Below are 12,934 nucleotides of genomic sequence, written 5' to 3'. Positions count from 1 at the left end.
ATTGGGTTGGTGTGCCTGATCCTGCCTTTGTTCGGAGTGAGAAGATCTAGCCTGTTGGGAAGCCTCTTGCGGGAAACAACGGATATCTCAAGGAGGGTTGAGAACCAGATTTGTCTGGCCCACAGTGAGTCACCAGGATGACAATGAATGATGTTTCCTGAAACTTCCAGACCACACGTGGAAGGAGAAGCAAGGAGGAAAAGTATATGCAAGGACCCCTGACCAGTTCATCCACAGAGCATTGCCCATGGATTGTGGGTGTGGGGGGTCTGGGAGACGTTCTGGCATTTTAGTTAGGGCTCTTCAGCCATGTATGGCTTGGTTCCAGTGTCACAGTGAGCCCAGGACCTACATCAGGGCATACCTTTCTCACTTAAGGCAGCAAATGCAAAAACAAGGTTATGGATGGAATGCTTTAAATATTCTCAGCCACTGGCAATCACTTGGTGTCGCGTCCCAATCCCTCCTTTTTTACTCACCATGCCATCTCAGTTTGGACCCAGCCATATGCAAATCGGTCTGGACTCAGCTCCTCATGTGAACAACCCAGCCTGAACTGCTGATCCAGGCCATTCCTGAACCAGAACAAAAGCAACCTAGGACGAATTTCTCCCTAGTTAGGGCTCTTCAGCCAGGTACAGCTGGCACAGGGTGGAAGGCCCCAGGCAGGTGCCAAGGCCCCTGCTCTGATCTGTCCAATAGAGCAGGGATTTCGTTGTCTAATGGGTGTCGACGAAAAAGGAAACTGGATCAAAGATCCAACACAGGGAATCCTTCTGATAACATGAGTCGAGTGAATGAATGGGCCCAGTGGTAAGCGCGGTTAGGCATCAAGGGCCAGATGTATCAAAGTTCCATTATGCGTTACCTAAACAGCAAAGTTTAGGTAATCACTATTTAGGTAATGCAAATTGGAATGTAACAAAATATTGATTCCCTAATGGCAATTACTTAAAATTCACAATCGCTATTAGTGAATGATACTCCATTCGTTCCTATGTACCTGAAGGCCCATAAGTGCGAATGGTTTTGCATTTCCTAATTTGCAAATTCCTTTTAGGAATTTGCAAATTGGGAAATGCAAAACCAAGGGTGCTGAGGGCCTAAGGCCTCCTTCGATGCAACTCCCCCCCCCCCCCCCCCAAAAAACAAAAAACTGTGCACATGTAAAGCGCACACATGCATGGTGGTAATTGCATTTCCTAAATGCCCAGTTTGCATTTAGGAAATGCTAGATACATTTGCATAGGGAATCGCAACAAGGAATTCCCTATTTGTGATTTTCTATTTAAGGAATCGCAAATTGTGATTCCCTCTTCAGAGTTGCAATTTTACAGAATTGAAATTGCAATTCCCTAGGTTGGACTGTGATGCCTTTCATACATCGTGAAAGGCTATTTTGCATTCGCAAGCGGTGGAATTTACCGGGTCGCACCGTTTGCGAATGCAAACTCCTTTGATGCTTCCGGCACCAAATATGTAATATGATGGGGAAAAAACAATCTAACAATGGAGCCGTGCCTATGCATGTTACCAACTATAAGGAGTCACTATAACTCATGGCTCAAAAGACTTGCTGGAAGAAAAACAAGCTGTAAACGTCAGACCCCCAACACTAGATGGCAGGAGTATGCAGAGCATAAGCATCTATCTACAGGCTCACACGCTACGAAACTACAGTCCCGCAAACTGAGCCATGTAGAGTTTTTTTACGTTTTTGAGGAGGTGGTATACTTGAGTTTGGAACTGAATCCTCCTTAAAAAAAGTGTTAGCTAAAAAACGCTCCTTCCCTTTCAAAGCCTTGAAAGCCTAAGATGATTGGTAAGAGATGATACTTAGGAATCTAGCTGTTAGAACTTCTGTTTAAACATTTTTAAGGACTTTTTTAGTCATGACCAAAAAGGTGTATCCCTGGCTAGGGAAAAATCTTTCGGCCAGATACACAAAGGTAATTGTGGGTGTCTAAAGCATGTGCTGGGCAAAGTGGCAGGCACTGCGCACAATAAAGGGTGATAAAAGGCGTCTCCTAAATTATGGAACTTGCATGCAAGTTGTAGGAAGTTGGCTCTGTATATACTATTTGAAAGTAAGAAATAGTGTGCACAGAGTCCAAGGGTTCGCCTTAGAGGTAAGATAGTGGCAAAAAGAGATAATTCTAATGCTCTATTTTGTGGTAGTGTGGTCGAGCACTAGGCTTATCAGAGGGTAGTGTTAAGCATTTGTTGTACACATAAAGGCAATAAATGAGGAACTCACACGCAAAGACAATTCCAGGCCAATAGGTTTTTATATAGAAAAATATATTTTCTTAGTTTATTAATTTAAGAACCACAGGTTCAAGATTTACAAACAATACTTTAAATGAAAGGTATTTCACTCAGGTATTCTAGGAACTTTAAATAATCACAATAGCATGTACAGTATTGACAAAAATGGCAATAAGCTATTTTAAAAGTGGACACAGTGCAAAAATCAACAGTTCCTGGGGGAGGTAAGTAAATGTTAAGTTCACAGGTAAGTAAAACACTTACAGGGTTCAAAGTTGGGTCCAAGGTAGCCCACCATTGGGGGTTCAAGGCAACCCCAACGTTACCACACCAGCAGCTCAGAGCCGGACAAGTGCAGAGGTCAAAGTGGTGCCAAAAACACATAGGCTTCAATGGAAATAGGGGTGCCCCGGTTCCAGTCTGCCAACAGGTAAGTACCTGCAACTTCAGAGGGCAGACCAGGGGGGTTTTGTAGGGCACCGGGGGGGGACAGAAGCAGGCACAGAAAGTACACCCTCAGCGGCACAGGGGCGTCCGGGTGCAGAGTGCAAACAGGTGTCGGGTTTTCAATAGGAATCAATGGGGAGACCCGGGGGTCTCTTCAACGATGCAGGCAGGCACAGGGGGGGCTCCTCGGGGTAGCCACCACCTGGGCTAGGCAGAGGGCCGCCTGGGGGTCGCTCCTGCACTGGAGTTCGGTTCCTTCAGGTCCTGGGGGCTGCGGGTGCAGTGTTGGTTCCAGGTGTCGGGTTCCTTGTTACAGGCAGTCACGATCAGGGGGAGCCTCTGGATGTCTTCTGCAGGCGTCGCTGTGGGGGCTCAGGGGGGTCAACTCTGGCTACTCACGGGCTCGCAGTCGCCGGGGAGTCCTCCCTGTAGTGTTAGTTTTCCGCAGGTCGAGCCGGGGGCGTCGGGTGCAGAGTGGAAAGTCTCATGCTTCCGGCGGGAAACGTGTGGTCTTTAAAAGTTGTTTCTTTGTTGCAGAAAGTTGCAGTTTCTTGAACAGAGCCGCTGTTCTCGGGAGCTTCTTGGTCCTTTAGATGCAGGGTAGTCCTCTCAGGCTTCAGAGGTTGCTGGACCCTGTTGGATGCGTCGCTGTTGCAGTTTTCTTCGAAGTAGGGAGACAGGCCGGTGGGGCTGGGGCCAAATCAGTTGTCGTCTCCATCTTCACTGCAGGGCTTCAGGTCAGCAGTCCTTCTTCTTTAGGTTGCAGGAATCTATCTTCCTCGGTTCTGGGAGCCCCTAATTTAGGGGTGTGTTTAGGTCTGGGAGGGCAGTAGCCAATGGCTACTGGCCCTGAGGGTGGCTACACCCTCTTTGTGCCTCCTCCCTGTGGGGAGGGGGGCACATCCCTAATCCTATTGGGGGAATCCTCCATTTGCAAGATGGAGGATTTCTAAAAGTAAGAGTCACCTCAGGACACCTTAGGGGCTGTCCTGACTGGGGGGTGACTCCTCCTTGTTTTCCTCACTATCTCCTCCAGCCTTGCCGCCAAAAGTGGGGGCAGTGGCCGGAGCGACGGGCATCTCCACTAGCTGGGATGCCCTGTGGCGCTGTAACAAAGGGAGTGAGCCTTTGAGGTTCACCGCCAGGTGTTACAGGTCCTGCAGGGGGAGGTGAGAAGCACCTCCACCCAGTACAGGCTTTGTTCCTGGCCACAGAGTGACAACGGCACTCTTCCCCATGTGGCCAGCAACAGGTCTGGTGTGTGGCAGGCTGGCAAAAACTAGCCAACTCACACTGAAAAGCGGGTATGTTTTCAGGGGGCATCTCTAAGATGCCCTCTGGGTGTATTTCACAATAAAATGTACACTGGCATCAGTGTGCATTTATTGTGCTGAGAAGTTTGATACCAAACTTCCCAGTTTTCAGTGTACCCATTTTGGTGCTGTGGAGTTCGTGTATGACAGGCTCCCAGACCATATACTGTTATGGCTACCCTGCTCTTACAAGGTCTAAGGTTTTGCTTAGACACTGTAGGGGCATAGTGCTCATGCACCTATGCCCTCACCTGTGGTATAGTGCACCCTGCCTTAGTGCTGTAAGGCCTGCTAGATGGGTAACTTATCTATGCCATAGGCAGTGTGAGGTTGGCATGGCACTCTGAGGGAAGTGCCATGTCGACTTAGTCATTTTCTCCCCACCAGCACACACAAGCTGGCAAGCAGTGTGTATGTGCTGAGTGAGGGGTCCCCAGGGTGGCATAAGACATGCTGCAGCCCTTAGAGACCTTCCCTGGCATCAGGGCCCTTGGTACCAGGGGACCAGTTACAAGGGACTTATATGGGTGCCAGGGTTGTGCCAATCATGGAGACAAAGGTACAGTTTAGGGAAAGAACACTGGTGCTGGGGCCTGGTTAGCAGGCCCCAGCACACTTTCAAATCATAACTTGGAATCAGCAAAAGGCAAAATGTCAGGGGGTAACCATGCCAAGGAGGCATTTCCTTACACAAGTATATACATATGTATAACCGCTAGCGCTCTCACAATCCAGCTTCCACAGGGCAATGGGCATTTAGCGGTTCCGTAAGAGCTCTTTAAACCCCAAATCCTATTTTACAAAATACCATTTATTTTGGCAGTGATCTGCAGAATGGACAGTCATCACAATGCCAGAACATTGCGAAAATGAATGCCAGCTAAAGTGGTCTTCTGTTCCTTGCAGTCTTCCATCCCTGCATTTGCAGCCATTACCAAATAGGCAATTACCCACCTCTCACTAATACTAACCAAACTAAGGTGGTCATTCTAACCCTGGCGGTAAAAACCGCCAGGGCGAATGACCGCGGTAGCACCGCCAACAGGCTGGCGGTGCACCGCTGGGCATTCTGACCGCGGCGGTTCAGCCGCGGCCAGAAACGGAAAGTCGGCGGTGTACCGCCGACTTTCCGCTGCCCTTGAGAATCCTCCATGGCGCGGGGGATTCTGACAGCCCCTACCGCCATCCTCGGGTCTCCCGCCAGGAACAGGATGGCGGTAGGGGGTGCCGCAGGGGCCCCCGTAAGAGGGCCCCACTATGTATTTCAGTGTCTGCTAAGCAGACACTGAAATACGCGACGGGTGCCACTGCACCCGTCGCACCTTCCCACTCCGCCGGCTCCATTCGGAGCCGGCGTCCTCGTGGGAAGGCTGTTTCCCACTGGGCTGGCGGGCGGCCTTTTGGCAGTCGCCCGCCAGCCCAGTGGGAAACCCAGAATGACCGCCGCGGTCTTTCGACCGCGGTACGGTCTTCTGGCGGTTCCCGCTTGGCGGGCGGCTCCCGCCGCCCGCCAACATTAGAATCAGGCCCTAATTTTCTACAACTCATAACAAACAGCTAATTGGTGCTATGCTGGATTTGGCCAACACAGCTCAGATACTGTGCTCAAAACAGGAGATTAATCAATTGTTCAGACGCTGTGAGGAATGCAGAGAAACCCATGAATGTTATTAATCTAAGTCTTCTAAGAATGGGGTATCTGCATGAGGGTGCTTAGGTCTGGGACCTTAGATGGAAGCTGTGAAAAAGAAAATGGGAATTTATTAAATCATAAATGCCATATCTGTCCTTAGGTTTACCACTTCTGCCAGAGAAAAATACCAGCCATCTGTTCAGGGCACAAGTCTCAAAAACAGAAGGGGGGTGGATTAAAACCAAGTAAGGCAATATGCAAGTCATATCATGGTGCGTGACATGGAGCATGACATTAAAGGAAGTGACATAACAAACCATGACCTTACAGGAGGTGACATCCTAAGAAGTGACATCAGCTCTCAAGACCTCATACGTATGTTTAGCCGGTCTATCATGAGTACATTTGAGCACTTTTTGTGATGTAACAAATGAAAGCTGATCAATACTTAAGCCTGTTACTTAAATCTTTTAGACATGGAACTCAAGAGCCCAAATGGGAATGAAGTTTTGTCTCTCACAAACTACAGTAGATAAACCACTAAATGCTAGAAGCTAGACGCACACAATGCCCTCAAAAGGTTGACACTGACATTTAGCAGGAGATATTCTCATGTTCTTATTCTTGGCATAACTATATCTCAGCAGTCCAGTCAAAAGACAGCTTTCCCTGGAATCAATACCACCAGAGTACTTCCAAGCATTCTATTCATCACTTTTTCGTATACTTCAGTGTGATTTCGCTAGTGGATCTATCAGCATGGGGGATCCCTCAATATTTCTAAATTCATGTTTTCAAACTATTACTTTTTAAGAACTGCAGTGGTGTAATCTGAAGTACTAAGGAGAAAAGCTTCCACATATTACAAAAATACACTTTTTAAAAATTCTGAATGCATGTAGGAGGCTGGCCTGGCTTGTAGTGGGTACCAGAGGTGAGGTACTTACACCTTGTGCCAGGTCCAGTTATCCCTTATTAGTGTAGAAGAGGTGTTTCTAGCAGCTTAGACTGATAGAAGGTAGCTATGGCAAAGCAGCTTAGACTGAACTAGGAGACATGTAAAGCTCCTACTATAACACTGGTGTCATATGCACAATATCATAAGAAAACACAATACACAGAAGTACTAAAAATAAAGGCACTTTATTTTTATGACAATAGGCCGAAAGTAACTCAGTGAGTGCCCTCAGTATGAGGATAAGTTATATACACAAGATATATGTACACAAACCAAAATTATGCAGGTAATATCAAGAAAAGTAATGCAAGCAGTGTAAAATTACAGTAGATTGCAATAGGAGCACATAGGTATAGGGGCAACACAAACTATATACTCCAAAAGTGGAATGCGAACCACGAATGGACCCCAAACCTATGTGAGCTTGTAGAGGGTCACTGGGACTGTAAGAAAACAGTGAGGGTTAGAAAAATAGCCCACCCCAAGACCCTGAAAGGTAGGTGTAAAGTGCACCTACTACCCCCAGAGAGCACAGAAGTCGTGATAGGGGGTTTCTGCAGGAGGAACAAACACCAGCAATGCAACAACAGTGGATTTCCGGACCTGAGTACCTGTAAGACAAGGGGACCAAGTCCAATAGTCGCGACAGTGTTGAGAGTGGGCAGGAGCGCAGGAAATGCCAGCTGAGGGTACAAAGAAGCTGCCACCTGTTGGAAGAAGCTTGGAGTTCTGCAAGAAAGAAGAGAGCTAGGAACTTCTCCTTTGGAGGATGGATGTCCCACGTCGCGATGAAGCTTGTAGAGGTGTTCCCACGCAGAAAGACCGCAAACAAGCCTTGCTAGCTGCAAGGGTCGCGGTAGAGGTTTTTGGGTGCTGTTGTGGCCCAGGAGGGACCAAGATGTCACCACTTGGAGGAGGAGACATACGGGGCGCCCAGCAATTTAGGGAGCCCTCACTGAAGCAGGCAGCACCCGCAGGAGTACCTGAACAGGCACTTGGAAGAAGAGTGAACCGGAGTCCACACGAAGTCACAAAAGGGAGTCCCACAACGCCGGAGGACAACTCAGAAGGTTGTGCACTGCAGGTTAGAGTGTCGGGGACCCATGCTTGGCTGTGCACGAAGGAAATCCTGGAAGAGTGCACGGGAGCCGGAGCAGCTGCAAATCATGCGGTACCCAGCAATGCAGTCTAGCGTGGGGAGGCAAGGACTTACCTCCACCAAACTTGGACTGAAGAGTCACTGGACTGTGGGAGTCACTTGAACAGAGTTGCTGAGTTCCAGGGACCACGCTCGTCGTGCTGAGAGGGGACCCAGAGGACCAGTGATGCAGTCTTTTGGTGCCTGTGGTTGCAGGGGGAAGATTCAGTCGACCCAAAGGAGATTTCTTCAGAGCTCCTGGTGCAGCGAGGAGGCAGGCTACTCCCAGAGCATGCACCACCTGGAAACAGTCGAGAAAGCCGGCAGGATGAAGCGATACAAAGTTGCTAGTAGTCATCTTGCTACTTTGTTGCGGTTTTGCAGGCGTCCTGAGCAGTCAGCGGTCGATCCTTTGGCAGAAGGTGAAGAGGGAGATGCAGAGGAACTCTAATGAGCTCTTGCATTCGTTATCTGAAGAATTCCCCAAAGCAGAGACCCTAAATAGCCAGAAAAGGAGGTTTGGCTACCAAGGAAGGAGGATTGGCTACCAAGAGAGGTACGAGCCTATCAGAAGGAGCCTCTGACGTCACCTGCTGGCACTGGCCACTCAGAGCAGTCCAGTGTGACACAGACACCTCTGTTTCCAAGATGGCAGAGGTCTGGGACACACTGGAGGAGCTCTGGGCACCTCCCCTGGGAGGTGTAGGTCAGGGGAGTGGTCACTCCCCTTTCCTTTGTCCAGTTTCACGCCAGAGCGGGGCTGGGGGATCCCTGAACCGGTGTAGACTGGCTTATGCAGAGATGGGCACCATCTGTGCCCATCAAAGCATTTCCAGAGGCTGGGGGAGGCTACTCCTCCCCAACCTTCACACCTATTTCCAAAGGGAGAGGGTGTTACACCCTCTCTCAGAGGAAGTCCTTTGTTCTGCCTTCCTGGGCCAGGGCTGCCTGGACCCCAGGAGGGCAGAAACCTGTCTGAGGGGTTAGCAGCAGCAGCTGCAGTGGAGACCACGCAAAGGCAGTTTGGCAGTACCCGGGTTCTGTGCTAGAGACCCGGGGGTTCATGGAATTGTCCCCCCAATGCCTGAATGGCATTGAGGTGACAATTCCACGATCTTAGACATGTTACATGGCCATGTTCGGAGTTACCATTGTGACGCTGTACATAGGTAGGGACCTATGTACAGTGGACGCGTGTAATGGCGTCCCCGCACTCACAAAGTCTGGGGAATTTGCCCTGAACGATGTGGGGGCACCTTGGCTAGTGCCAGGGTGCCCACACACTAAGTAACTTTGCACCCAACCTTCACCAGGTGAAGGTTAGACATATAGGTGACTTATAAGTTACTTAAGTGCAGTGGTAAATGGCTGTGAAATAACGTGGACGTGCACTGGCAGTCCTGTGTAAGAATTGTCAGAGCTCCCTATGTGTGGCAAAAGAAATGCTGCAGCCCATAGGGATCTCCTGGAACCCCAATACCCTGGGTACCTCAGTACCATATACTAGGGAATTATATGTGTGTACCAGTATGGCAATGTGAATTGGTAATTTAGTCACTAGCCTGTTAGTGACCAATTTGGAAAGCAGAGAGAACATAACCACTGAGGTTCTGGTTAGCAGAGCCTCAGTGAGACAGTTAGGCATCACACAGGGAACACATACAGGGCACATATTTATGAGCACTGGGGCCCTGCCTGGCAGGGTCCCAGTGACACAGACTAAAACAACATATATACAGTGAAATATGGGGGTAACATGCCAGGCAAGATGGTACTTTCCTACAATGCAACTTTATCATACTTTAAATAGCTTTATTTATTTAAATATTCTCATGGCTCTGCTCATGCAAGGCTCGTAGAACCAAACCACACCCTTTGCCCAGCTCTCCCTGTTAATATAGAGGCTCACCCATCAAAACTTAGTCTGATGTCACTGTTGCTGAAGAAGGTCGATTCGACTTTCAGTATCAATCCAATTTTACGCCCCAGCTCTTCTGAGTAGTGTGCCAAGCGTCCAACCCTCCCACCTTGCCAAGACGCTCTATTACCTCCTTTGTTGTGTTGTCACTGCTGTTATCCTGACATATGGCCTCCTGCATTATCATGCAAAGGATTGGACCTTAGTTTTTTTTACTTTTTCTTTGCTTATCATTCTCCACTCGAGTCCCGCATGTCCGTAACTGAGGAGTTTCATACTTATTCACACAAGCACTCCTATCCTGGGAATTACTTTTGGAGACTACCTAAAAATCCACAAAAGGTAACTGGCAAAGGGTGAAGTGCCATTATTAAATACCTTGGTTATATTTCTTACCCTTGTCCTATGTGTCTTTGTATGCATAAGACTTGCTTGGTCTCTTGAGTTGAAGATATCCATCCCCTTAAACTGTTACCCGTCTGAAACAAAGCATCCTTGAATATAGGCACTACCAAGTCATAGAACACCAGGGAACCCTCTTTTCTTCTCCCCTTTCCTCCCTTTCCCCTGAGAAGTAAACAATGATGCTTGGTGTATTTGCAGAGCGTCAGGGTTGATTGACAGGTGATTGGGGTGGACTCTCTTCACTACCGCAGACTTCTTATTTGAGGTGAGGGGTACGTGACAGCCAAGACCGGACTACAAAATGATTGAGGGTGGGTAATGGGATGGAGCACCCCCTTAAAGCTACGTCCCAGGGTTGAAAAAGTTTTGCGCGTTGCTACTGCCCTGTGTTTAATCCTTAAAGCAGTGACAGAGTTGGAAAATCTTTACTTTGTCAAACAATTCACCAGGGAGGAGTCAAGGAAACCAGTCTACCAGTCAACCTATACATTTAAAAAAACAAGAAAAATTAACAACAGGTAGAAACGTGACAGTAAATCTGTTCTTGCTTAACTGGTAGCAAAGACCACATTTTAAAATATCTTATTAGGCTTAGGGCACATGCTGCAGAGATCTTTGTGTGTCCAGTAAATCTTATGGAATACCAGTAATGGTAAGATAACACTGGTGGTTAATGTGCTTGCTGAAGTGATCAAAGTTTTGTCTGGTCACAGTTTTGACTCAAAGTAGCACAGAGGGTTAATGTGTTTTTTGCAAAGCACACCTTGTAAAAGCAGATAACAGATTTATGCTACTGATTTTAACACAGATCCTGATGTTATGTGCAGTTCATAAATTGCAACCCTTTCAATATAGTATAGTTATCTATGAAGGGCATGTGACTTTCACAACTTGTAATCCTGACTGTAACATATCCTCATATTTACCTACATAAATCCACCATGAATCCTTTTTGGGTTCCGGAGTAGTGTGCTACTCGCAGAAAAGCATTGTATCGCCTCGTCAGGGGTAGTAAGAGCCACATAAGTAAAATTACAATAAGGAAAAGGGACTCAGGCACTTTTGGAGACTGAGACTTATTTTTCATCTTCAAACTTTAACCCAGAGCAAGAGAGTCGAAACGGGGGAAAAAAAGAGATGAAGAGAAAGAAAAACAGTGACAACGTGAAATATATGTGATGAAAAAGAATTTGGAACAGTGAAATAAAGAGTATAGGGAGTGTAGGGTGGTGGAAGAAAGATACATGAGGTGAAATTAGGAATAGACAACTCTGGTATTCGGCAACCTCACCCTCGCTGTGGGCTCTTAAGACTCTGGACTTCTAGGATTATTACTACGATTTGTTTTAATAAATTATTCAGTGCTGGTACAAAAGTTTTCAGTAAGTGAGTGTTAGACTGGATGTTTCCATGTACAGGTATTTTTGTTTCCAAAAATAATTATTTATTAGATCGGTTTATGAAAAGAAAAGAAAATTCCAAAAGCATTGCGTAGGAGCAATATTATGGGTGGCAGCAACATCTCTTTCATACAAATGTCAAAGAAACATAGGAAAGGAGCCAGAGTATGAGAAAGCAGTCTACCCATTTCCACACCATGAGTAGGGACTGTGTCAATCACAAGAGGGGAATAGGCAACACGTTATGTACTCAGAGGGGGAAGGGAGAGGATGCAGAACACAGTGCAGTCCAATAATCTTGGTACTTTCTAGTACCCAGCAACTAAAACACCCTTTCTTTTGTCCCTATACACTTTACAAGAGCAAGAGACAAAAACGTCAATGGTTGGAGTCTGCAATTATGCTTGGGTCAGGCCTTTGAGGTTGCTCTAGATGCTATCCAAAGTGTTAAGTGTCTAGAGCAGATTTACTGGTTGTATATTCTCTTGGCTCTCACAGCTTTTGTGAATAGCTTTCATAGTTGTGAACTTTATCCAATAACAACCTATAGTATTCAAAATCTTGTTTCAGGTTTTGCATGGCTCTTGGGTCCCTGATACTCACTCCCACTGTCTCAGAAATTCACAGTGTGAAGGTTACTCTTCCACTCACCTGCTCCGGTTCTGCTGGCAACGAGCGATATCCCTTTTCCGCAGTGCGATGCGCTTTACGTAAAGGCCGCACATGCAGCAGCCAATCACAATAATGCACAGGTCCAGCTGATTCATTTTCTTCAAGAAATATTTCCATTTCTGCTCCTTCAGATGGACTCCCTGTGTAAATTTGGGGTTGTTAGAGGAATCTCACATGACATGCCTCTGACTGTCGTCAATCAGGGTGTATACTAGATTCACTGACACAATACAAGGTGGATAACTGCACTTCATTACAAGGTCTACCAAAGATCCATCAATTCATTGCAGTTTGTTCAAGCTCCACACCAGCCTCCATCCCAAAGGCAGGCATCTTCTAAAATATATTACTATAAAACCTTTGTTTCTGCCCAGGTTGCTAGTTGCTTCTACTGGTCACAGAAGGCTCCTGGGTACATGGGCCACCCAGTTAAAAAAAACAACAACAAAAAATACGTTTCCTTTTATCCATTCTTGATCCCCGCCAATGTGGATGGTGAATTTTGCATATTTTGATGACGTCAGGTTAGGTTTCAAGTCCTACAGTGTCACCATTCACCATGTTTAAGGGGACAATTTGTCTCAACTGAAGGTTTGCTTGGCACCTCTCATCTCCCCCCTGCAACACCACTATACTGAGATGTCACTGGTGAAACAAAACAAGTTTGATCCCACAGATGTCAGTAAGGTCCATGCAACAAGACAAAAGACACGGACTGAAGGATTATTAAAGCGTACTTCACTCAGCACCTTTATGTATTAACACAACAGTCAAAACCAGTT

At 47.0% G+C, this 12,934-nt stretch overlaps 1 protein-coding gene across 1 annotated transcript in view; it reads right to left on the bottom strand.

The window, feature by feature from the left end:
- Nucleotides 1-12,934, bottom strand: part of LOC138267111 (polycystin-1-like protein 3) — a 522,747-nt gene that overhangs the window by 131,347 nt on the left and 378,466 nt on the right. The window contains exon 24 of the mRNA XM_069215961.1: nt 12,132-12,292. Within this exon, the coding sequence (XP_069072062.1) occupies nt 12,132-12,292 (161 nt within the window). The remainder of the gene's footprint in view (nt 1-12,131; nt 12,293-12,934) is intronic.

This window comes from Pleurodeles waltl, chromosome 12 (assembly GCF_031143425.1).
Source record: "Pleurodeles waltl isolate 20211129_DDA chromosome 12, aPleWal1.hap1.20221129, whole genome shotgun sequence".
In the NCBI taxonomy this organism is placed as follows: Eukaryota; Metazoa; Chordata; class Amphibia; order Caudata; family Salamandridae; genus Pleurodeles; species Pleurodeles waltl.
This window is presented reverse-complemented; position numbering and strand designations above follow the sequence as displayed.